The sequence below is a fragment of the Megalobrama amblycephala genome, linkage group LG11, assembly GCF_018812025.1.
Source record: "Megalobrama amblycephala isolate DHTTF-2021 linkage group LG11, ASM1881202v1, whole genome shotgun sequence".
NCBI lineage: Eukaryota > Metazoa > Chordata > Actinopteri > Cypriniformes > Xenocyprididae > Megalobrama > Megalobrama amblycephala.
The window spans coordinates 37,201,942-37,228,058 of record NC_063054.1 but is presented as its reverse complement, the minus strand read 5'-3'; the positions used below and the strand labels follow the sequence as shown (position 1 = coordinate 37,228,058).

At 35.9% G+C, this 26,117-nt stretch overlaps 1 protein-coding gene across 1 annotated transcript in view; it reads right to left on the bottom strand.

Moving 5' to 3' along the window:
• arhgap39 (Rho GTPase activating protein 39) overlaps window positions 1–26,117 on the bottom strand; it is a 76,983-nt gene that overhangs the window by 23,929 nt on the left and 26,937 nt on the right. Inside the window, exons 2-4 of the mRNA XM_048207832.1 lie at window positions 23,701–24,087; window positions 15,739–16,918; window positions 1,679–1,843 (exon numbers count right to left, since the gene is read on the bottom strand). Coding sequence (XP_048063789.1) covers window positions 1,679–1,843; window positions 15,739–16,918; window positions 23,701–24,087 — 1,732 coding nt within the window. The remainder of the gene's footprint in view (window positions 1–1,678; window positions 1,844–15,738; window positions 16,919–23,700; window positions 24,088–26,117) is intronic.

Genomic DNA, 26,117 nt, shown 5'->3' with positions numbered 1-26,117 from the left:
TTTTATGCAATTAAGCTAACATTTTGGGTGTAATTCCATTAAATTTAGTTTTTATGTGTGTATATCTGTTCAGAACTGTGCTAGCTAACCATGTGCTGATTATCATCTTTGAGCGGCTCAAAAGTGTCTAAAATTGTCACTACCGAAACTTCACCATATGTTTCGGTAGTGACATCATTGTTTCGGTAGTGACAAAAGGGAACACGTAATCGTTTATTTGGGGGAAATAAACAAAATTTTAGTATAGTTATGCAAATCATTTGAATTTTAGTATGTATTATTATGCAAATCATTAGTGTTTTAGTATGCGAGTTAAATTGTGTCATGTGATGTGGTCACTACCAACACATTACTGTCACTACCGAAAATGTGCAGTCATGACCGAAACATGGATGTTTTTGTCAAAAATAAAGTATATTGAATGATCAACTAAGATGTTATGATAGAGTTTGGTTCAATATATATTCAAACTAATGAATCCTTCACTTTGAAATCAGTTTGATAAACTTTATGCCTTTTACAAAGAAAGATTAAATTCAAAATACAACAAATCTAATAAATTACACTTGAAATATTGTTAAAATTGTAATTGTTATTGATTTACCTGTGAAAACTATACTAGCAAAAAATATATTTACAAGGTAGATGTAAACAAAATCTTAATAGGTCAATGTGACCCTTCTTAATAAATTATTTATGATTGTGTTTCGGTAGTGACAAATTTGGGGAGAGGAAAAATATTCCAAAACTTTCTGAAAATACAATATGAGAATTAACTGCACAATTACTAGAAATGTGTACCTTGGATAATATACAATTTGCATACAAACAAAATTCGTGGAAAAATACCTTTTTTTTTCCAAGACGTGTCCAACTCTGATTTTGAACCAGTTCTGTAGAATGGCCCATATACGTCACAATAGGGAAGAAAAGACTAGCACAACTTTGACTTTAAAGGAAGTTCACTTAAAAATGAAATAATTTACACACCCAGTGTTATTTTAGTATCACTAATATTCTTATAAATACCTTGAATGCTATACATTTAAATGAAAGTGGAGGGGTGACACACCTGACATGAAATAATGGTCAGAAAAATCGAATTTTTTTAAATCTGGAAAAAAATAATAAAAAATCTTTGCATATGTTTTGTATCATATTTGAAACTTTTATGGCTCATATAGTGAGAATATGGCGCCCATACACGAAGAGGAACTTAATTTAATTCAGAGGCCCAAACTGAGCAAATATTTGGTGCAAATGGTGATATTTATATGGACAAAAATGAAGGTAATGTAAATCAATGAGATCTTTATAACAGTATAGCAGACTACTCACATAGAATACATATAAATATCTGCCAATAATGTCTCAGTAAGATAATGTTTAAATGATTAGTTTTATGATTAAAGCTCTGTATAGTTTTAAAACATATAATGCAATGCAATGATGATTGAGAGTTGAACAAATAAACCTTCCTCAAAAGCCTGATGATCATATTTGATACTCACAATATCAAAGTTATACTTACGTTTACTTGATCAAAATCAGTAAATATTTCACAGCAAAAAGACACATGAAGCAAGAGGCCTATTACTTGCTAAAAAGTCTAAACTATCAATCAGACGACAGAAGGACTTTATAGGGTTAAAATCCATGTTTTTGTGATTATGTGTACCTGGGTGTGCTTGTTGAAGTGTTTGGATGCCCAGTTCTCGATGTCCGTCTCCGAGGACGGTTTGCGGAGCGTGAACTCTGGGAAGACGCCACAGCTCGCACTGGGCATCATGTTCCGGGCGTTCCGGCTGGCCTCGAACTGAGAACACGCTCCGAGATCTTCCGACTTGGGAAGAAAGAAAACATTGTATGTTGATGTTGAAGAGCAGCATTGAGAGAAGAGGAAGCACAGATATTAAACCGGCGTCTCGGCCTCGGGGTCAGGTCAAGAGGAGCACGGAAAGGAAATGAGTCAATCCCCAAAATAATGAGAACAACAAAATAGCAAAAATACCTCCTTCAGGCAATTACACAATTGTGAAATTTCAAATGATTCAACCAGTTTCCTCTTGTGACCTGCAGTGGTTATGAAACGCCTCATGCAAAGTTAAACAAGCAGGTTCATGAAACAAAACAACACAAACACTTCACAAAATATTAATAACATAAAGAAGATTTTTACTTTTTCTGAAGAAAACACTGTGATGCTAGGGGGTTATGGGTTGTTGCTAGGGCGTTGTTAAGATGTTCTAAATAGTTGTTAGAAAGTGAATTGAAAACTGTAGCATCTCAAACTACAAGCTACTCCTAATTTAAACTAGTTCTAGTTAACTTCTACTACAGACAAGACACCCTAGTAAGCTATAGTCAACAATTTTTTTTGTCCAAAGGCCTTAATAATAATAAAAAACAAAGATATGACATCTAAAGTATGTAAGGCAGTACAACTAGATCTCTTTCACTGAATCCAAAAGGTTTTAATTATATTTTGCAACATATAAAGGTATTTTAAAGATTTTGAAGTGTCAAAAGGTCATTCGGTTTAACCGTCCAAAGGCCAATACAGCCATTTCATTTGTGATTGAAATATCTTAAAATGTAATAAATGTATATTTTTTTAAATTCTGGCATGATTTTATAACATCATATATCAACATAGTGCAAAATGATATTAAAATTATGTGTAGAAGTCGTTGCTTTGTTATGAGAAAGACTGTCTGAAAGATGTCATTCGGAGTAACCAATATAAAGGGACCATTTTGGATCAAGTCATGAGGTCAATATCATGTGACAGGATGTGACATCATTCAGACACCTACAAAGGACCACATGGTCATGAAGCAAATCAACTAACTCTCTTTTAACTATTTGAAAAATTCATGTTTTCACTTGATCATACGCATGTCCCGAAACATCAGGTCATTCGGTGCAACCGCTATAAAACATGGAAAATGTTGTAATATTTTAAAAACTTGTAGTAAATATAAAATGTTTGATTGTCCTTTTGCTAGATATCAGCACTGTTTGAAAATACAGTCATTCGGTATAACCAAAAGAGTCATTCGGTAAAACCGAAATTTTGGTTAAACCGAATGACTTTTTTGGTGACAAATTTTGTCCATCTTGTAAAAAAATGACAAAAGCAGTGTTAATTGATTATAAAAACCACATAATCTCATTGTTAACACTTAAAGGTGCCCTAGAACATTCTTTCACAAGATGTAATATAAGTCTAAGGTGTCCCCTGAATGTGTCTGTGAAGTTTCAGCTCAAAATACCCCATAGATTTTTTTTTATTAATTTTTTTAACTGCCTATTTTGGGGCATCATTAACTATGCACTGATTCAGGCTGCGGCCCCTTTAAATTTCGCGCTCCCCGCCCCCGAGCTCTCGACTATAATACAGTGCATAAACAAAGTTCACACAGCTAATATAACCCTCAAATGGATCTTTACAAGATGTTCGTCATGCATACTGCATGCATGCGTCGGATCATGTGAGTATATTATTTATTTGGATGTTTACATTTGATTCTGAATGAGTTTGATAGTGCTCCGTGGCTAAAGCTAACATTACACACTGTTGGAGAGATTTATAAAGAATGAAGTTGTGTTTATGAATTATACAGACTGCAAGTGTTTAATAATAAAAATAGCGATGGCTCTCTTGTCTCCGTGAATACAGTAATAAACGATGGTAACTTTAACCACATTTAACAGTACATTAGCAACATGCTAACGAAACATTTAGAAAGACAGTTCACAAATATCACTAAAAATATCATGTTATCATGGATCATGTCAGTTATTATTGCTCCATCTGCCATTTTTCGCTGTTGTTCTTGCTTGCTTACCTAGTCTGATGATTCAGCTGTGCACAGATCCAGACGTTAATACTGGCTGCCCTTGTCTAATGCTTGAACATGGGCTGGCATATGCAAATATTGGGGTCATACATATTAATGATCCCTACTGTTACGTAACAGTCGGTGTTATGTTGAGATTCGCCTGTTTTTCAGAGGTCTTTTAAACAAATGAGATTTATATAAGAAGGAGGAAACAATGGAGTTTGAGACTCACTGTATGTCATTTCCATGTACTGAACTCTTATTATTCAACTATGCCAAGATAAATTCAATTTTTGATTCTAGGGCACCTTTAATAAAACTTCAAAATGAATTATATCTCAATTGTTTTTTTACACTTTTAAAAACCTTATTCGTCAATGACCCAAATAACTAGCTAGGAAGTAGCTAATTACAAAATTACAAAAAAATTATAAATATAAATCCAAATAAATGTGTATCTATCAGATGATTCAGGTTTATTCTGCAATTAGAGCATTTATCTTAAAAAAAATTAAAGTAGATCATGTTAAATTGAAATTAATTTTGCAAGAAATTAGAAAAAAAAACTTTCTGAAATAATTCTGAAATAAAGCTCTCAGAGGAGTTCGTTAAAATACATCTGGAAATGGCAAAAACTGCAAAAATTTTGCAGAGAAAATTCTAAATATCTCAGTTCCTTTTGGGTTTTCAGAGTTTGCTGTTACATGTGACTGGCGAATTTCATACCTGTATGTGAAACTTAGCACGAAGGGCATTTAATTTAAATTTTGTAGGCCATTTCGCCACACATAATTCTGAAACCCAAATCAGATGTAAATTTTCACCACTTCTGACGTGTGTGCAATGTTTCATGAGTTTTCAAACATGTTTAGGCCCTCAAAAATGCGATTCATTTCGGAGAAGAAGAATAATTGACCGAGCAATTACAAACACACCATCGGTGCTCGGGCCCTAAATATTGATTCATAATTAGCTTCTGGAGTAAAAATGTTCTTGTTTGAAACATACTGATTATGAAAATATTGTTGTTTATTTTTGTAGCGATACATATTTTGCCTAGAAAAAGATGATGCCAGAGTTCAAATGAATCAGTAAGTCATTTACTTTAACTGTGAATCATTAAATTGATATGCGAATCATTAATTACATGAACTGAGCATTGTAATGAATCTTCTGAGATTCAGATCAATATGATATAAAGGTTTGATGATTGTGGAGGTCATGGAAGGTGTTTAACTTCAGCCGTGTGTAAAGATGACGAGAACATGAGGGATAATGGTCTTTCTAAATGGATTCATATTCTTGGGCTCAGAAATACAGTTCATTTGACCGAGCAGAGAAATCATCCAAACTAATGACTCCCGTGAGACTGCTGACCACTTCATAATGAATGATATTTTAAACTGCTGGCAACAGGCATCGTGGGTTCATTGTCCTGCAGCGTTTGTGCTCCAGACATGAATGATTCCTCTGATCCCATGTTTTGTTCAGGGGAGGTGTGCTGTTACTAAGGCACACCATTTTCATCTGCTGGACCAGAAAAAAATATGACTCTTTTAATATGACTCTTACAAAGTGAATTTCAAATACTGATGGTACTATATTAAAAATGGGTGATTTTGTGCTCCAACTCTATATTTGAGCATTAGCACTTATTATTTCTGAGTGGCAGTGAAAGTTTCGTGACCGCAGGCGTTCTTGATCAACACGATTAATAAATGAGTCACGAAGGCTTCCTCTCCTCTAGTGCTTCAGTTCACTCCATCTTCTCTTTCATGCGTCTGTGGATCACGCTGCTTCATGAGCACATTAGAGCTGCTGGATGCTGCTGATTCCTCCACTCATCTTAACTTCCTCTCCTCATCACCCCGTCATGATTATTCAGTGTCGCTTTTTTTTTTTTGGTGTTGGGACTGTAGAGGACTTTCCAGATAATATTTCACACCAAAAGAAATAACAAACGATATATTATAATGAACATATAATATATAATAATAAATTGACAAATAAATATATTCATTGCTAAAAAAATATTTCAGTCATGACAACTCTCAGAGTGTTTGGCATGGTAATGAATATGGCAATGTTGATATGTTTGGACTTGGTGGAATAGATCTGCTACTCTGCTGCTGCTGATATTGCTGCTGTTACTGCTGCCGGTCACCGTGATTTTGCCAAGTAAGACATGTTCCTGGATCAACATTTTCTGTTGATCCTGGAACAAGATTCCAGTCTGAAATTTTAGTCTAAACCCTATCCCTACCCCTAAACCTAATCCTACCCATAACTCATCCCTAAAATCAGAAGGGAAAGATAGGTGAATAACACTGATGTAGAAGCACCTAACCCTGGTTGCAAGCCTAAACTTGACATAAATGGTAAACTCGTCCCTCAAATCTGATTGGTTGATTGGAATGTTGTTCCAGGATCAACAAAGATGTTAATCCAGGAACATGTCTTACTTGGCAAAATCACAGTGACCTATTGCTGCCATTGTTGGTTCTTGCTGCTTCTGTTGCTGATATTGTTGCTGCTTATATTGCTGCTGCTGCTGTTATTGCTACTGCTGTTATTGCTGCTGCTATTGTTGCTGTTATTGCTGCTATTGCTGCTGTTATTGCTGCTGTTATTGTTGCTGTTATTGCTGCTGCTGTTATTGCTGCTGCTGCTATTGTTGCTGCTGCTATTGTTGCTGTTATTGCTGCTGCTGCTGTTATTGCTGCTGCTATTGTTGCTGTTATTGCTGCTATTGCTGCTATTGCTGCTGCTGTTATTGTTGCTGCTGCTATTTTTGCTGCTGCTATTGTTGCTGTTATTGCTGCTGCTATTGTTGCTGTTATTGCTGCTGCTGCTGCTGCTGTTATTGCTGCTGCTATTGTTGCTGTTATTGCTGCTGCTATTGTTGCTGTTATTGCTGCTATTGCTGCTGCTGTTATTGTTGCTGCTGCTATTGTTGCTGCTGCTATTGTTGCTGTTATTGCTGCTGCTATTGTTGCTGTTATTGCTGCTGCTGCTGCTGCTGCTGCTATTGTTGCTGTTATTGCTGCTGCTGCTGTTATTGTTGCTGCTGCTGTTATTGCTACTGCTGTTATTGCTGCTGCTATTGTTGCTGTTGCTGCTGCTATTGTTGCTGTTATTGCTGCTGCTATTGTTGCTGTTATTGCTGCTCCTGCTGCTGCTGCTGTTATTGCTGCTGCTATTGTTGCTGTTATTGCTGCTGCTATTGTTGCTGTTATTGCTGCTATTGCTGCTATTGCTGCTGCTGTTATTGTTGCTGCTGCTATTGTTGCTGCTGCTATTGTTGCTGTTATTGCTGCTGCTGCTGTTATTGCTGCTGCTATTGTTGCTGTTATTGCTGCTGCTGCTATTGTTGCTGTTATTGCTGCTGCTGCTGTTATTGTTGCTGTTGCTGTTATTGCTGCTGCTATTGTTGCTGTTATTGCTGCTGCTGCTGCTGCTATTGCTGCTGCTGCTGCTGTTATTGCTGCTGCTATTGTTGCTGTTATTGCTGTTATTGCTGCTGTTATTGCTGCTGCTGTTATTGTTGCTGTTATTGCTGCTGCTGTTATTGCTGCTGCTGCTATTGTTGTTGATATTGCTGCTGCTATTGTTGCTGTTATTGCTGCTGCTGCTGCTGTTATTGCTGCTGCTATTGTTGCTGTTATTGCTGCTGCTATTGCTGCTGCTGTTATTGTTGCTGCTGCTATTGTTGCTGCTGCTATTGTTGCTGTTATTGCTGCTGCTATTGTAGCTGTTATTGCTGCTGCTGCTGCTATTGTTGCTGTTATTGCTGCTGCTGCTGTTATTGTTGCTGTTGCTGTTATTGCTGCTGCTATTGTTGCTGTTATTGCTGTTGCTGCTATTGCTGCTGCTGCTGTTATTGCTGCTGCTATTGTTGCTGTTATTGCTGCTATTGCTGCTGCTGTTATTGTTGCTGCTGCTATTGTTGCTGTTATTGCTGCTTCTGCTGCTGTTATTGCTGCTGCTATTGTTGCTGTTATTGCTGCTGCTGCTATTGTTGCTGTTATTGCTGCTGCTGTTATTGTTGCTGTTGCTGTTATTGCTGCTGCTGCTGCTATTGTTGCTGTTATTGCTGCTGCTGCTATTGTTGCTGTTGCTGTTATTGCTGCTGCTATTGTTGCTGTTATTGCTGCTGCTGTTATTGCTGCTATTGTTGCTGTTATTGCTGCTATTGCTGCTGTTATTGCTGCTGTTATTGCTGCTGCTGCTATTGTTGCTGTTATTGCTGCTGCTGTTATTGCTGCTGCTATTGTTGCTGTTATTGCTGCTGCTATTGTTGCTGTTATTGCTGCTGCTGCTATTGTTGCTGCTATTGCTGCTGTTATTGCTGCTGCTGTTATTGCTGCTGCTATTTTTGCTGTTATTGCTGCTGCTATTGTTGCTGTTATTGCTGCTATTGCTGCTGTTATTGCTGCTGTTATTGTTGCTGTTATTGCTGCTGCTGTTATTGCTGCTGCTATTGTTGCTGCTGCTATTGTTGCTGTTATTGCTGCTGCTGCTGTTATTGCTGCTGCTATTGTTGCTGTTATTGCTGCTATTGCTGCTGCTGTTATTGTTGCTGCTGCTATTGTTGCTGTTATTGCTGCTGCTACTGCTATTGTTGCTGTTATTGCTGCTGCTGTTATTGTTGCTGTTGCTGTTATTGCTGCTGCTGTTATTGTTGCTGTTGCTGTTATTGCTGCTGCTATTGTTGCTGTTATTGCTGCTGCTGCTGCTGCTGCTGCTATTGTTGCTGTTATTGCTGCTGCTGTTATTGTTGCTGTTGCTGCTGTTATTGCTGCTGCTATTGTTGCTGTTATTGCTGCTGCTGCTATTGCTGCTGCTGCTATTGTTGCTGTTATTGCTGCTATTGCTGCTATTGCTGCTGCTGTTATTGTTGCTGCTGCTATTGTTGCTGCTGCTATTGTTGCTGTTATTGCTGCTGCTATTGTTGCTGTTATTGCTGCTGCTGCTGCTGTTATTGCTGCTGCTATTGTTGCTGTTATTGCTGCTGCTGCTGCTATTGTTGCTGTTATTGCTGCTGCTGCTGCTGTTATTGTTGCTGTTGCTGTTATTGCTGCTGCTATTGTTGCTGTTATTGCTGTTGCTGCTATTGCTGCTGCTGCTGTTATTGCTGCTGCTATTGTTGCTGTTATTGCTGCTATTGCTGCTGCTGTTATTGTTGCTGCTGCTATTGTTGCTGTTATTGCTGCTTCTGCTGCTGTTATTGCTGCTGCTATTGTTGCTGTTATTGCTGCTGCTGCTATTGTTGCTGTTATTGCTGCTGCTGTTATTGTTGCTGTTGCTGTTATTGCTGCTGCTGCTGCTATTGTTGCTGTTATTGCTGCTGCTGCTATTGTTGCTGTTGCTGTTATTGCTGCTGCTATTGTTGCTGTTATTGCTGCTGCTGTTATTGCTGCTATTGTTGCTGTTATTGCTGCTATTGCTGCTGTTATTGCTGCTGTTATTGCTGCTGCTGCTATTGTTGCTGTTATTGCTGCTGCTGTTATTGCTGCTGCTATTGTTGCTGTTATTGCTGCTGCTGTTATTGCTGCTGCTATTGTTGCTGTTATTGCTGCTGCTATTGTTGCTGTTATTGCTGCTGCTGCTATTGTTGCTGTTATTGCTGCTGTTATTGCTGCTGCTGTTATTGCTGCTGCTATTTTTGCTGTTATTGCTGCTGCTATTGTTGCTGTTATTGCTGCTATTGCTGCTGTTATTGCTGCTGTTATTGTTGCTGTTATTGCTGCTGCTGTTATTGCTGCTGCTGCTATTGTTGCTGCTGCTATTGTTGCTGTTATTGCTGCTGCTGCTGTTATTGCTGCTGCTATTGTTGCTGTTATTGCTGCTATTGCTGCTGCTGTTATTGTTGCTGCTGCTATTGTTGCTGCTGCTATTGTTGCTGTTATTGCTGCTGCTATTGTTGCTGTTATTGCTGCTGCTGCTGCTGTTATTGCTGCTGCTATTGTTGCTGTTATTGCTGCTGCTGCTGCTGCTATTGTTGCTGTTATTGCTGCTGCTGCTGTTATTGTTGCTGTTGCTGTTATTGCTGCTGCTATTGTTGCTGTTATTGCTGCTGCTATTGTTGCTGTTATTGCTGTTGCTGCTATTGTTGCTGTTGCTGTTATTGCTGCTGCTATTGTTGCTGTTATTGCTGCTGCTGTTATTGCTGCTGCTATTGTTGCTGTTATTGCTGCTATTGCTGCTGTTATTGCTGCTGTTATTGTTGCTGTTATTGCTGCTGCTGCTATTGTTCCTGTTATTGCTGCTGCTGCTGCTGCTATTGTTGCTGTTATTGCTGCTGCTGTTATTGCTGCTGCTATTGTTGCTGTTATTGCTGCTGCTGCTGTTATTGCTGCTGTTTTTGCTGCTGCTGTTTTTGCTGCTGCTGTTATTGCTGCTGCTATTGTTGCTGTTATTGCTGCTGCTGCTGCTGCTGTTATTGCTGCTGCTATTGTTGCTGTTATTGCTGCTGCTGCTGCTGTTATTGCTGCTGCTATTGTTATTGCTGCTGCTATTGGTACTGTTATTGCTGCTGCTGCTATTGCTGCTGTTATTGCTGCTGCTATTGTTGCTGTTATTGCTGCTGCTGCTATTGCTGCTGCTATTGTTGCTGTTATTGCTGCTGCTATTGTTGCTGTTATTGCTGCTGCTGCTGTTATTGCTGCTGCTATTGTTATTGCTGCTGCTATTGTTGCTGTTATTGCTGCTGCTATTGTTGCTGTTATTGCTGCTGCTGCTGCTGCTGTTATTGCTGTTATTGCTGCTGCTGCTATTGTTACTGTTATTGCTGCTGCTGTTATTGCTGCTGCTATTGTTACTGTTATTGCTGCTGTTACTGCTGCTGTTATTGCTGCTGCTGTTATTGCTTCTGCTGCTGCTGTTATTGCTGCTGCTGCTGTTATTGCTGCTGCTGTTATTGCTGCTACTGTTATTGTTGCTGCTGCTGTTATTGCTGCTGCTATTGCTGCTGCTGCTATTGCTGCCGCTGTTGGTTATTGCTGCTGCTATTATTGCTGCTGCTGTTGCTGATATTGTTGCTGCTTATATTGCTGCCGCTGATATTGCTGCTGTTATTGCTGCTGTTACTGCTGCTGCTATTGTTGCTGCTGTTGTAACTGTTATTGCTGCTGCTGTTATTGCTTCTGCTATTGTTACTGTTATTGCTGCTGTTACTGCTGCTGTTATTGCTGCTGCTGCTGTTATTGCTGCTGTTATTGCTTCTGCTATTGTTACTGTTATTGCTGCTGCTGTTATTGCTGCTGCTGTTATTGCTGCTACTGTTATTGTTGCTGCTGCTGTTATTGCTGCTGCTATTGCTGCTGCTGCTATTGCTGCCGCTGTTGGTTATTGCTGCTGCTATTATTGCTGCTGCTGTTGCTGATATTGTTGCTGCTTATATTGCTACCGCTGATATTGCTGCTGTTACTGCTGCTGCTATTGTTGCTGCTGCTATTGTTGCTGCTGTTATTGTTGCTGCTGTTATTGCTGATATTGCTGCTGTTACTGCTGCTGTTGCGGATATTGTTGCTGCTGTAATTGCTGCCGCTGTTGGTTATTGCTGCTGCTGCTGTTATTGCTGCTGCTGTTGCTGCTATTGTTGCTGCTGATATTGCTGCTGCTGATATTGCTGCTGCTGATATTGCTGCTGCTGTTATTGCTGCTGCTGTTATTGCCGCTGTTATTGCAGCTGCTGTTGGTTATTGCTGCTGCTGTTATTGCTGCTGCTGCAAAGCAAGTACGGGGTTTGCTACTGCCAATACATACATGACATGCTGCTGTGAACAAGTAAGACATGCTGTTGCTGTATAATATAGTAAAAATGATGTACCCATAACATATTTATACAGGTGGAGATGGGGAAGCGCACTGAAAGCGCACTGAAAACTGCTACAGCAAATGCTGACCAAGTATTTGACGGTTGAGCAGTGAGCTCATTGGCTATTGATACAGCAGGAATCAATAAGCTGTGCCCTATAGAGAATGATGTGATTGCAAGCAGATTGAGTTAAGGACCTATCAGTCTGCGCCATCTAGAGTTTCATGACAGAACTTGATAAAAAAAAAAAAAAAATCTATTCACAAATCAAAAAAGAAGCCTGTTTAGACCATTAAGACTAATTATTTTCACGACTATAAAAAAAAAAAAAAACTCTTATACCATCCTAACTAGGTGCGACTTGACGTCATAACACGATAAAAAGGCAAGTTTTTGTCCTAACCAGCCGTGACGGCAATACACAACAATTCTATTTCAGAAATGGTTTCTATTTCTGCGACCTCATGGCTGGAACAACATACAAAGTATGAAAGTGATAATCTCAGGTACTGATTATGTGTTTTATTTAATGTTAAAAGTGTCTAATGAGAGTTTGAATATCATTTTGCATGACCTTTATAATTTACCTCAGATTAAAAGAAAACAAATAAAAAATAAAAAGAACACTCAAACTTTGAACAAATGAATGTATTCTATGACAAAGAGTGTATTTTTAATAATGCTAAAATGGTGTAATAATTATGCATTTGATTATGTACTTGTCCATTTGATTGCGAGTGCAGTGCACTTGCAGAGAGACTCCGCCCCCAACACTCTTCAGATTGGCTGTGATTTTTGATTGATTTTGTCTCGTCACATAGTCGCGTCACATCTGGTCCGAATTGCATACTTCCCTACTATGTAGTAGGCGAAAAACAGTATGTGACAAAAGATGTATGTCAGAATTCACAGTATTCATAAAAGTTAAAGTAATTAATTTATGCTGATTTAAATATTTTATGCAGACAAAAATCACTAATATTTAGTTTTTAATATAATTACTATAAATTGTAATTTTTTAAAAACTACTTTGTAATTTTAGATAAAATGTAAAAATAATGCAGTAATGAAATAGAATAATGAGAAAGTAAAATATAATCAATATAATATTTTTAAATCAATTTATATTTTCTTTTCCTTTAAAGTAATGAGACTTTCAGGGGAAAATGTGTTTGAAAAAAAAAAATCTCAATGGTCATAAAACAAGCTTTGATTTCCTTATGCAAAATATAATTTGTTATATGTGTGAAATGTGACCCAGACACGAGGAAGCATGTTAGATGTCGCACATGTCCGTGTATCTCCTGAAGATGGTGTGTTTGTGAGGAGGGTGTGGACTCTGACATGATGCCTTTACATAAGCGCAACGACTCTTAAAAAAACTGCACATGCTGAAATATTCATGCTCTTACAGCAGGGCGTGTCTGTGCGAAGAGACGTGTGCATGTTCTGCTGTACAAACGCACATCTGCCTTCTGTGCGCTTGGACAACCTTCCCATAAATCTCTGAAAATGGAAAAGCATTGTGATTTAAACACTATCCAGAGAGCACGAGCCGGCCCTGTTATTTCATGTCATTGCTGCAAATGGTATTCGGGAATGTTTGGGAAGCAGAATTAATGTAGACAGTTTGTGTGACACCGTTTCCTACTGGACCAGCTGTCTGTCTCCATTATTATCAGCAAATAGAGCAGAACCTGAAAAAAATCCCTCCAAGGAAACACTCGCACAGTTTCGCCTCCGAGAACCGCACAGTCCAATATACCCAGAACAAAGATATCACTGGTTGGGTAACAGGCGTCTAAAGGTCAGCCGTCCCAATTAACCCCATTGGCAGCGTTTAACCAGCGGTTCAGGCCTGATTCGAGCAGGGTGGCAGGACATTTAAATGCTCATTATATTGGGCTGAAAGAGCTCAGAGTTCAGCTCAACGCTGCCACAGAACGCCATCGGAGGATTCCAACTCATTAACGGCCTGAAGCGCCAATGTGTCCAAAAAACTTTTTCTATAGCGCACTCTAACATCATGATGCATAATCAAGTAACTTGATTTAAGTTCACTGCTATTAATTAGAAAATGCACTGCTTCTAATGTTTAATAAAGCCCCAGTTACTCACTACTAGGATAATTTTACAATATTCTATTTGAGGTTTACCTACTTATTGGTTTTGACACCCTAATTACCATTTCCATTAATTAAAGCAGGGATTCAAACTTTTTTTTGACAGTAATGTTAGCTTTAGCCACGGAGCACTATCAAACTCATTCAGAATCAAATGTAAACATCCAAATAAATACTATACTTACGCAATTAGACATGCTGCATGACGAACACTTTGTAAAGATCCATTTTGAGGGTTATATTAGCTGTGTAAACTTTTTTTATGTTGTTTAAGGCAAGCGCGAGCTCTTGGGGCGTGGAGCACGAGATTTAAAGGGGCCGCACACCCTGAATCGGCGCATTTATAATGATGCCCCAAAATAGGCAGTTAAAAAAATTAATAAAAAAAAAAAACTATGGGGTATTTAGAGCTGAAACTTCACAGAAACATTCAGGGGACACCTTAGACTTATATTACATCTTTTAAAAACATGTTCTTCGGCATCTTTAAAAAAGGATTTGTTCTGCTGTAAAGTGTAACAATCACCAGGCCGTTAGCGCCCTCTGCAGGCATTTGTTACAATACATAATGTTCATTGTTTATAAATATTATGTATATTGTATTATTTATTTAACCAGTGTTGTTCAATAACACCATAAAATGACTTGCTTTATATAAACCAATTATTATTGCCTCACTGTTATTATATACGTATTTTGAGTCATTTTAAAGGGTATTTACTTATAACCACCAAAAATATTATCTGATTATTACTCGATTCATTTTCAAAATAATTGACCAATTACTCTATCACCAAAACAATCGTTAGTGACAGCCCTAGATTAGATAAATGATAAGTAAAATGCACCTGCGTTATTTAATTATTTAATTAATTATTAATTTTTAATAAAATAAATACTTTTATTTTATCTATTTATCTGTATCTAAAATCTATTTATATTTATCTATTTACTAATAACTATTATTTTATTTTACTTTTCATGATATATTCCCTTTAAATAGTTATTTATTATTATTATTATTATTATTATTATTAAAGGGAAAAGAAAATATGACTATTTTATAATAAATCATTTTCTTTACCATTTATTTATTTTTTATATTTATTATTTTCATAAAATAAATGTTCTTATTTTATTTTACTTATTTTATATTTACTATTTATCTAAAGGGTCATACCAAATAAAATAAAATAAAATAAAATAAAATAAAATAAAATAAAATAAAATAAAATAAAATAATTGACCAATTACTCTTTCACCAAAACAATCGTTAGTGACAGCCCTAGATTAGATAAATGATAAGTAAAATGCACCTGCATTGTTTTGCATTTTGTGATTTTGCATTTTCCAATCATATTTTGTCATTGAAGATTTCTTAAATTTCTTAAATATGTAATTTTTTGCCACTAGAGGTCGCTTATTCAAAACAAAGGCGTAGCTTGATGATTTTGCGGAATCATGGGAGGTGTTGTTCTCACAACTACAGCCGGTGGAAAAGAATCCGACGCAAGGACACGGTCCGATTTGGATTAAAACATTCTTGGAAACATTTGGGATAATGTAAGTACACAAGTCAACAAAATATATAACACTGTTGTAGTGGTTTTTGGATATTTGAATTGTGGATATTTGATTTTGGATATTTAAAATTGTGCCTTTGTGTCTTAAAATCTATCTTCTTAAAAATTTCATATCGTTCTTGTGAACCCAATATCGTGTATCGTCTTGTGAGCTAAGTGTATCGTAACACACCCTGAACCCAAAGTATAACTAATTTTCAAAGTGATGCTCGACTCACATAAATCACAGTTGCAAAGTATTGCAACACCTAAAATAAGCGGCACTGTAATGTGTCCCAAGTATCACAATAATCAGGTAATTGCCTTAATATGGAAATCTTGGCAATGTTTTGAGTTTCTGATGCAATATGCGTGTCTTTGTGCATTACCTGCGAGGGATGGAGGTAAGGTTCTGGTGATGCCAGATTGGTTTGCACGGACAGACTCTTTTCTAGAAGCGCCTGAGGAAATGCCAGTCTGTCCAGGGTGGCGCGCTTCCAGTGGCTGTCCTGCTGCGCCAGCGCTTCGTCTTCGCTGAAAGCCCGCACCACCGGGCCAGGCAGCGGCAGGGGCGTCGCCCCGTCACTCTCATACCCGTCTTTCACTCCCTGGTCGGAGGACACGCCCCCTCGCTGATGTAACATCTGCTGAGCCTCCCATGCCAACCGGGCTTGAGTGATCATCGCCCCGAGACCTGATCCCATGCCTTCCCCCTCTCCTCCCGGCAAAGACGGCTTCCGGTTCTTACGTTTACGATTGCCACCATTGAGGTCGTGACTGTGCTGTAGCGTAAAGGAGCCGCCGTAAGAAAATCCGGCTGATAGGCTATTTGAACTGGTCGTCCCGTAGCTCAGCAGACGTTCTGTCGTCCTAAATCGAGGGGAGGAGCCAGACTGCTCAACATAAACTAGCTGCTTTACATATTCCCGCCCAGCGGCGCTATACTCCCGTCCACTAGAGTTGTAATCCCGACCGCCAGAGCTGTAGTCCCTCACGCCCGAGCTATAATCCCGCCCACTGGAGCTGTAGTCCCGCCCTGCAGAGCTATAGTCCCGCCCACTTGAGCTATAGTCGCCTTGGTTGGGCGTTTTCTCGGGCGTTGAGCTCCGCTGTCTTGTCAACACCAGTTGACCGTAAGGAGACGGGCTTTGCTTGGGGGAGTGGTAAAGACCTGGTTTTCGCGCCGGAGACCTGTCGGAGCCAAAAAATGCCGGGTCGCAATGCATATCAGTGGGCGGTTCCTCATAAATAGGCGGGGACTGGTATTCCGAGGGCGGTTCCTCATACAAAGGAGGCTCGTACGCATAGCGAGGGGACGATGGCTGGGAATCGCCCGAGCAGCGCCGCTGAGTGCCGCCCAACTCTGCCCTCTTCAGGAATGGGGATTGCGTTGCGGGCCGGTCAGGCAGGGAAAGGGGCGTGGCTTCAGGGTCCGACGGAGCATTGCTGGACGAGCGTCTGGAACGTGGGGAAGAACTGGAGTATCCGTTTCCCTGCGTCAGAAAACTAGGTTCCCGATCCGACACCTTGATGAGCATCCTCTCTCTGGTGCCAGTGCCCCATCTAAATCTGAACAAGAGAAAATAAGACTTTTTTACTATTGATTACAGGGGTTATATCATGAAAATTAAAATAAAATAAATTATTTAATTTATTTTAAATAATTTATTTTTAATGAAATAAATATTCTTTTATTTAATCTATTTATCTATATCTAAATTCCATTTGTTGCCTATTGATTACAGGGGTTATATAATAAAAAGGTAAAGTAAAATAAATTATTTAATTTATTACATTTATTTAATTATTTAATTATTTATTTTTAATAAAATAAATACTTTTATTTTATCTATTTATCTGTATCTAAAATCTATTTATATTTATCTATTAACTAATAACTATTATTTTATTTTACTTTTCATGATATATTCCCTTTAAATAGTTATTTATTTATTATTATTATTATTATTATTAAAGGGAAAAGAAAATATGACTATTTTATAATAAATCACATTTTCTTTACCATTTATTTATTTTTTATATTTATTATTTTAATAAAATAAATGTTCTTATTTTATTTTACTTATTTTATATTTACTATTTATTTAAAGGGTAAAAATAAAATAAAATAAAATAAAATAAAATAAAATAAAATAAAATAAAATAAAATAAAATAAAATAAAATAAAATAAAATAAAATAAAATAAAATAAAATAAAATAAAATAAAATAAAATAAAATAAAATAAAATAAAATAAAATAAAATAATAAAAAAAGAACATTTATTTTGAATAAAATAAGTATTTTGCTCTTTAGACATTCTCCTTCAGATCTCAAAACTCACTTTCCAGTCCAAAAAGTTAGTTTATGGAAACTAAGATGTTAAAATATTTTGTTCTGAAATGATCACAAACAATTTTACTTCTTAAATGTGATGAATTTCCAAGTGAAACAGGTTATTCAATGAGAAAAATGGAATGAGTGGGATTTTATCCATGAGCAAATGACTGGATGATACAAAGTGTCTCTTTTTAATAAGAGGGATTGATGATATCAGCTGAAAGAAAGTTGTTTCAGTATTTTAATGAGAATGTTAGGTTTGTCCAAATTACTAACACTTACTATGAGTGATGTTTGATTTTAGAACAAGCACCACTAAAAATCTCAGTCTTCAAAGGCCATTTTTAAAGATCTAAATCTAAGAGGTCCGTGAGTTTAAAACGCACAGAAAAGGCCTCTGAGCGTTCAAGAAAAAGAAGTGTGTAAAATCAATTCAGCACTTGGCCACCACAGCCCTCCGAAGGCTCCCCATGACCAGACTGGATTACACAGCCAAATGTGTGTGTGTGTGTGTGTCCTTTAGTAGCCGGATTAAAACTCCGAACACAAGAAACTTATCTCTCACTCAGTCTCTCTCTTCCAAGCAAGAGACCCACTACAAAGTGAGCAGTGTTTTCCTCTGGATATTAATTATTCATGGATATCCGACCTTCAAATCAATTTACACATTCTATGCCTCTCTCTTCTTTCATTCCCTCGGCCTCCTCCTCCTCTGTCACACAAAATCATTTCATGACCCTCCCTTTCTCGTCCCTGCGTTCCTCATGGGATGAAACCATTTAAGTGCAGACACTGTTGGAATATTAAATCTAAAAAACAGCTTGAAGCATTACAGCTGTGTTTTTCAATATTACCTTTAGTTTTATTCCATTCATTTTTTTATGTGCACGCAAATTTGTAAATATCTCTTACCATTAAGCGTCAAGCCATTAACCGTGCAAATGTCTTCCAGCTCACGCTGAGTGCCGAGCGCAGCACCAACGGCCCACTTCTCTCAGTTTCCGGAAAGAATTCAGCAATTAAATGCAAAATCAGACTGTGTTTGTGGTTTTTACAGAAGCATATCTCATTGCTTAATAACCTCAGAGCTCTTGACGGGTCTGGTCTGAAAGGTTTACCGGTCAAAAGCCTTGGTGAGCATAAGTATGGAAGATTGTTTCCGCCATGAAATGAAAATTAAAAAAGGTAATTGCGACTTTTTAGCTCACAATCCTGACTTTTTTTCTTGCAATTGCTAGTTTATGTCTCACAATTCTGACTCAAGAAAAAAAGTCAGAATTGTGAGATATAAACAATTGTGAGATTGCGAGCTATTAAGTCAGAATTGCATGTTATAAAGTCAGAATTGCGAGATATAAACAATTGCGAGTTATAAAGTCAGAATTACGTGTTATAAAGTCAGAATTGCGAGATGTAAACAATTGCGAGTTATAAAGTCAGAATTACGTGTTATAAAGTCAGAATAATGAGATATAAACAATTGCGAGTTATAAAGTCAGAATTACGTGTTATAAAGTCAGAATAATGAGATATAAACAATTGTGAGAAATAAAGTCAGAATTGTGAGATATAAAGTCAGAATTGCGAGATATAAAGTCAGAATTGCGAGTTATAAAGTCAGAATTACGTGTTATAAAGTCAGAATTGCGAGATGTAAACAATTGCGAGTTATAAAGTCAGAATTACGTGTTCTAAAGTCAGAATAATGAGATATAAACAATTGCGAGTTATAAAGTCAGAATTACATGTTATAAAGTCAGAATAATGAGATATAAACAATTGCGAGTTATAAAGTCAGAATTACGTGTTATAAAGTCAGAATAATGAGATATAAACAATTGCGAGTTATAAAGTCAGAATTACGTGTTCTAAAGTCAGAATAATGAGATATAAACAATTGCGAGTTATAAAGTCAGAATTACGTGTTCTAAAGTCAGAATAATGAGATATAAACAATTGCGAGTTATAAAGTCAGAATTACGTGTTCTAAAGTCAGAATAATGAGATATAAACAATTGCGAGTTATAAAGTCAGAATTACATGTTATAAAGTCAGAATAATGAGATATAAACAATTGTGAGAAATAAAGTCAGAATTGTGAGATATAAAGTCAGAATTGCGAATTATAAAGTCAGAATTACGTGTTATAAAGTCAGAATAACGAGATATAAACAATTGCGAGTTATAAAGTCAGAATTACATGTTATAAAGTCAGAATAATGAGATATAAACAATTGCGAGTTATAAAGTCAGAATTACGTGTTATAAAGTCAGAATAACGAGATATAAACAATTGTGAGAAATAAAGTCAGAATTGTGAGATATAAAGTCAGAATTGCAAATTATAAAGTCAGAATTACGTGTTATAAAGTCAGAATAACGAGATATAAACAATTGCGAGTTATAAAGTCAGAATTACATGTTATAAAGTCAGAATAATGAGATATAAACAATTGCGAGTTATAAAGTCAGAATTACGTGTTATAAAGTCAGAATAACGAGATATAAACAATTGTGAGAAATAAAGTCAGAATTGTGAGATATAAAGTCAGAATTGCGAATTATAAAGTCAGAATTACGTGTTATAAAGTCAGAATAACGAGATATAATCAATTGCGAGTTATAAAGTCAGAATTACGTGTTATAAAGTCAGAATAACGAGATATAAACAATTGCGAGTTATAAAGTCAGAATTACGTGTTATAAAGTCAGAATAACGAGATATAAACAATTGCGAGTTATAAAGTCAGAATTACGTGTTATAAAGTCAGAATTGCGAGTTATAAAGTCAGAATTACGTGTTATAAAGTCAGATTTGCGAGTTATAAAGTCAGAATTACGTGTTATAAAGTCAGAATAACGAGATATAATCAATTGCGAGTTATAAAGTCAGAATTACGTGTTATAAAGTCAGAATAACGAGATATAAACAATTGCGAGATATAAAGTCAGAATTGCATGTTATAAAGTCAGAATTGCGAGTTATAAAGTCAGAATTACGTGTTATAAAGTCAGAATAACGAGATATAAACAATTGCGAGTTATAAAGTCAGAATTACGTGTTATAAAGTCAGAATAACGAGATATAAACAATTGCGAGTTATAAAGTCAGAATTACGTGTTATAAAGTCAGAATAACGAGATATAATCAATTGCGAGTTATAAAGTCAGAATTACGTGTTATAAAGTCAGAATAACGAGATATAAACAATTGCGAGTTATAAAGTCAGAATTACGTGTTATAAAGTCAGAATAACGAGATATAAACAATTGCGAGTTATAAAGTCAGAATTACGTGTTATAAAGTCAGAATAACGAGATATAAACAATTGCGAGTTATAAAGTCAGAATTACGTGTTATAAAGTCAGAATAACGAGATATAAACAATTGCGAGTTATAAAGTCAGAATTACGTGTTATAAAGTCAGAATAATGAGATATAAACAATTGTTAGAAATAAAGTCAGAATTGTGAGATATAAAGTCAGAATTGCGAATTGTAAAGTCAGAATTACGTGTTATAAAGTCAGAATAATGAGATATAAACAATTGTGAGAAATAAAGTCAGAATTGTGAGATATAAAGTCAGAATTGCGAATTATAAAGTCAGAATTACGTGTTATAAAGTCAGAATAACGAGATATAAACAACTGCGAGTTATAAAGTCAGAATAATGAGATATAAACAATTGCGAGTTATAAAGTCAGAATTACGTGTTATAAAGTCAGAATAACGAGATATAAACAATTGCGAGTTATAAAGTCAGAATTACGTGTTATAAAGTCAGAATAACGAGATATAAACAATTGCGAGTTATAAAGTCAGAATTACGTGTTATAAAGTCAGAATAACGAGATATAAACAATTGCGAGTTATAAAGTCAGAATTACGTGTTATAAAGTCAGAATAATGAAATATAAATGAGATATAAACAATTGCAAGTTATAAAGTCAGAATTACGTGTTATAAAGTCAGAATAATGAGATATAAACAATTGTTAGAAATAAAGTCAGAATTGTGAGATATAAAGTCAGAATTGCGAATTGTAAAGTCAGAATTACGTGTTATAAAGTCAGAATAATGAGATATAAACAATTGTGAGAAATAAAGTCAGAATTGTGAGATATAAAGTCAGAATTGCGAATTATAAAGTCAGAATTACGTGTTATAAAGTCAGAATAACGAGATATAAACAACTGCGAGTTATAAAGTCAGAATTACGTGTTATAAAGTCAGAATAACGAGATATAATCAATTGCGAGTTATAAAGTCAGAATTACGTGTTATAAAGTCAGAATAACGAGATATAAACAATTGTGAGAAATAAAGTCAGAATTGTGAGATATAAAGTAAGAATAACGAGATATAAACAATTGCGAGAAAAAGTCAGAATTGTGAGATATAAAGTCAGAAGAGATTGACCTCCAAAAAACGACCCTATAGGTAATTTTTTCAAGCACCTTTTTTATGACCTATATTTACATTTTAAAGTCATGCGCCCTCTAGCGGCGTAAAAATAATAACAGTGTCGTGTTATGTCTGTCGTCATGAAATGACGTATGACCGTCGTTACCAAATCAAAATGTGTGTTCATTTAAACGCTATGTGTGAGCTTTTTACACGGTCCCTTACCCGCTATTTGTCCTATTTCCATTTAGCAAAAACATTTTTTTTTATTAACGACTACACCGACCCCACCCCTAAACCTACCCTTAGTGATTTATATTGCATATACACTTTATGAGCACAAGCGTTCTCTGGGATCGAACCCACGATCGCATGATCACATGATTGCATATTGTTATATATGACAAACGACCTATATAGGCATATTGATTGGAGGACATGTTGAGTCAGAATTGTGAGATAAAAAGTCACAATTACCTTTTTTATTTTTTTATTTAGTGGTGGAAACAAGAGAACACATACTATATAATGCAAAAACAGCATGTATTGTATTTTGCACATATATTGTAGTTGAGACAGTAAGCTATTTATTTCTGGTCCAGTCAAGCTATCAAAACCACTTACAGTGATGATCTAATCAAACACATAAAAACAAGAGTTGTCTGACTTTAAGAGCGTCTGAAGACTGACTGAAATGGGTCGCACTATCGGACAGGGATGTGGAAATTCACATGATCAAACTAAATGAGATCCGACTTCCACCGATGTCGTCTGGGTCTCAGCGATGCTCAGGGTGAAATTAAAAGGGATTCTGGGATGTTTTCACAGTTCCTCCAGGATCGACAGTGTGTGAGCGTTTCACTCGCATTTGCGACAAAAAAACAGACGTGTGTGAACTGTATTTAGGAGCATTTGTGCAAATAAAAAAAGTCTTATATATCTTAAATGGAATGACAAAGATCTTTTTAGAGGTGCTGAATTTGTGCATGGAATCGTGATACGGCCTAACGTGATTAATAAACTTCAAAAGGCATTAATTTCATTAAATAAATGTGAGTTCTGCATGTTTCAAAGTCAAAACATGGTGCTGTTGCAGATAGATAGATAGAACAAGTCACAGTATTCCTCATTTAAATAATTCCCGCACAAGGCATATGCAAATTAAAGGGGTGGGGCTTGTTTGAGTTAGTTAGTAGTGTGTTGAAACTGGCGGTTGTGGTAAGGGGCGTGACATTTCCCAAACACCAATTACAACACACTGCTCTAGCCGACCAATCAGAGCACACTGTGCTTTTTAGAAGGAGGGGCTTCATAGAGACAGGAACTAAACAGAGCGTTACTGACAGACTGGGAAGAGAGGAGCTGCAACAATGAGGAAAATAATCAACATTCAAGCATGAAAACATGTTCTAGTAGAGCTAAAAGCAAAATAAAGGTCCTCTTTAAAAATAGGCCTATAAATAATCACCTAATTATTAAATTTATTTAAATTCGTAGTGTACTTTTTGTATTCTAATAAATTAAATAATTTTATTAAGGAGAAACACATTATTTGATAAATTTAAAAAGTTTTTTTGCTAATGCACTCCTAAATTTTTCAACTCGCCTCTCTCCCTCCTCGGCGGCGGACGTCTTCTCCTCCTGCTCCTGTGATGATGTGGTGCTGACGGCGCTGCGGGCGGGGCTGCTGTCGGCGGAGGCACTGGTCGTCGTAGCAGTGGGCGGAGCCATGTTGGTGTTCTGCTTGAGGGTTTGTAGCTTGGCGAGGGGGATGATGTCACAGCTGTGTGGGCGGTGCCAAACGGTGCGCTGGGTAGAAGCATTATAGTAGTAGAATCGGGACGTTTTGGAATCGAAAAGCTCCCACCACTGGTCCTGTCCACTGCGTTTGATCCGCACCCCCGCCGGGGCGTCCCAAACACACTCTCCTGTGAGCAGGTTGGCGTACATGCGCTCCCGGGTGCGCGGCTCGATGATTTCCACCCATTCCAACCTAAACACACAGACATACAGAAACATGCTTTATACTCTGTAATAATGAATTAATGGAAAGAACAAAATCTGGAAAGAACATATCCGGTCATATTTTAACACAAAACCAATATGTAGCCTACTTTTTGAGCAGTGAGAATTTTAGAATTCTGAAATAATTTTTTATGAAAATTAAACATTTCTTTCTCTGAAAATTATTGTTGCTGTAAAGCAAAAGAAAGTAAAGATATAAAAATATATGTAAATAACACACACACACACATATATACAGTACAGTCCAAAAGTTTGGAACCACTAAGATTTTTAATGTTTTTAAAAGAAGTTTCGTCTGCTCACCAAGGCTACATTTATTTAATTAAAAATACAGTAAAAAACAGTAATATTGTGAAATATTATTACAATTTAAAATAACTGTGTACTATTTAAATATATTTGACAAAGTAATTTATTCCTGTGATCAAAGCTGAATTTTCAGCATCGTTACTCCAGTCTTCAGTGTCACATGATCCTTCAGAAATCGTTCTAATATGCTGATTTGCTGCTCAATAAACATTTATGATTATTTTCAATGTTGAAAACAGTTGTGTACTTTTTTTTTCAGGATTCCTTGATAATTAGAAAGTTCAAAAGAACAGCATTTATCTGAAATACAAAGCTTCTGTAGCATTATACACTACCGTTCAAAAGTTTGGGGTCAGTAAGAATTTTTATTATTTTTTTGAAAAGAAATTAAAGAAATGAATACTTTTATTCAGCAAGGATGCATTAAATCAATCAAAAGTGGCAGTAAAGACATTTATAATGTTACAAAAGATTAGATTTCAGATAAACACTGTTCTTTTGAACTTTCTATTCATCAAATAATCCTGAAAAAAAATATTGTACACAAATATTTTGTACAATTGTACACATTAAATGTTTATTGAGCAGCAGATCAGCATATTAGAATGATTTCTGAAGGATCATGTGACACTGAAGACTGGAGTAATGATGCTGAAAATTCAGCTTTGATCACAGGAATAAATTACTTTGTCAAATATATTTAAATAGTACACAGATATTTTAAATTGTAATAATATTTCACAATATTACTGTTTTTTACTGTATTTTTAATTAAATAAATGTAGCCTTGGTGAGCAGACGAAACTTCTTTTAAAAACATTAAAAATCTTAGTGGTTCCAAACTTTTGGACTGTACTGTATATATATATATATATATATATATATATATATATATATATATATATATATATATATATATATATATATATATTTAATTTCTCTATAATTACTGTAATATATATTAATTACAGTAATGACAATCTAATGAAAACCATTAATTGTTTTTTGTTGCTTCAACAGTAATATTTTTAGAATTAAGATATTTTTATGATTTTTTTTTTCAATGAAATCCTGGTTTCTGTAAAACAAAAATCAAGATAATTGATCTAACTATATATATATATATATATATATATATATATAAATATATAAATATAAAGATATATTTAAATATTGTCATTCCATAACATCATAATGGTTCTTTATGCATAATATTTCATAAATTTTCTTTTTTTTTTAAAATCTTAAAAATAAAAAATAAAAGCAAAGTAAAAAAAAGGGTGTGATTTGACTCTGATATGTTTTTGTGAGATGCACCCGTATACAGAAAGAGAAAGCCATGATGTCAGAGAGAGGACAGTCATACAGGAGTCATCGTGATTTCTCATATGAGTCACGTATTACATTCAGGATGTTTCCTTACCAGCATCATCAGTGTGTGTGTGTGTGTGTGTGTGTGTGGATGTTTAGTTGGTAACGATGTTAGTCTTTTTATATGGTGTGTGATATACAACATAAACATCAAACCAAATGCTTGTTTGATAAGATCACTTTGCATTTGTTTACATTTTTCATAATTCATTAGTCTGAATAAAACATCTTAAAACTTAAATATAAAAACTAAAAAGATTTTGATATTTTCAAGAGAATATGTTAGTGCTGAAGGTCTACATGTTCAAAAACAGAAAC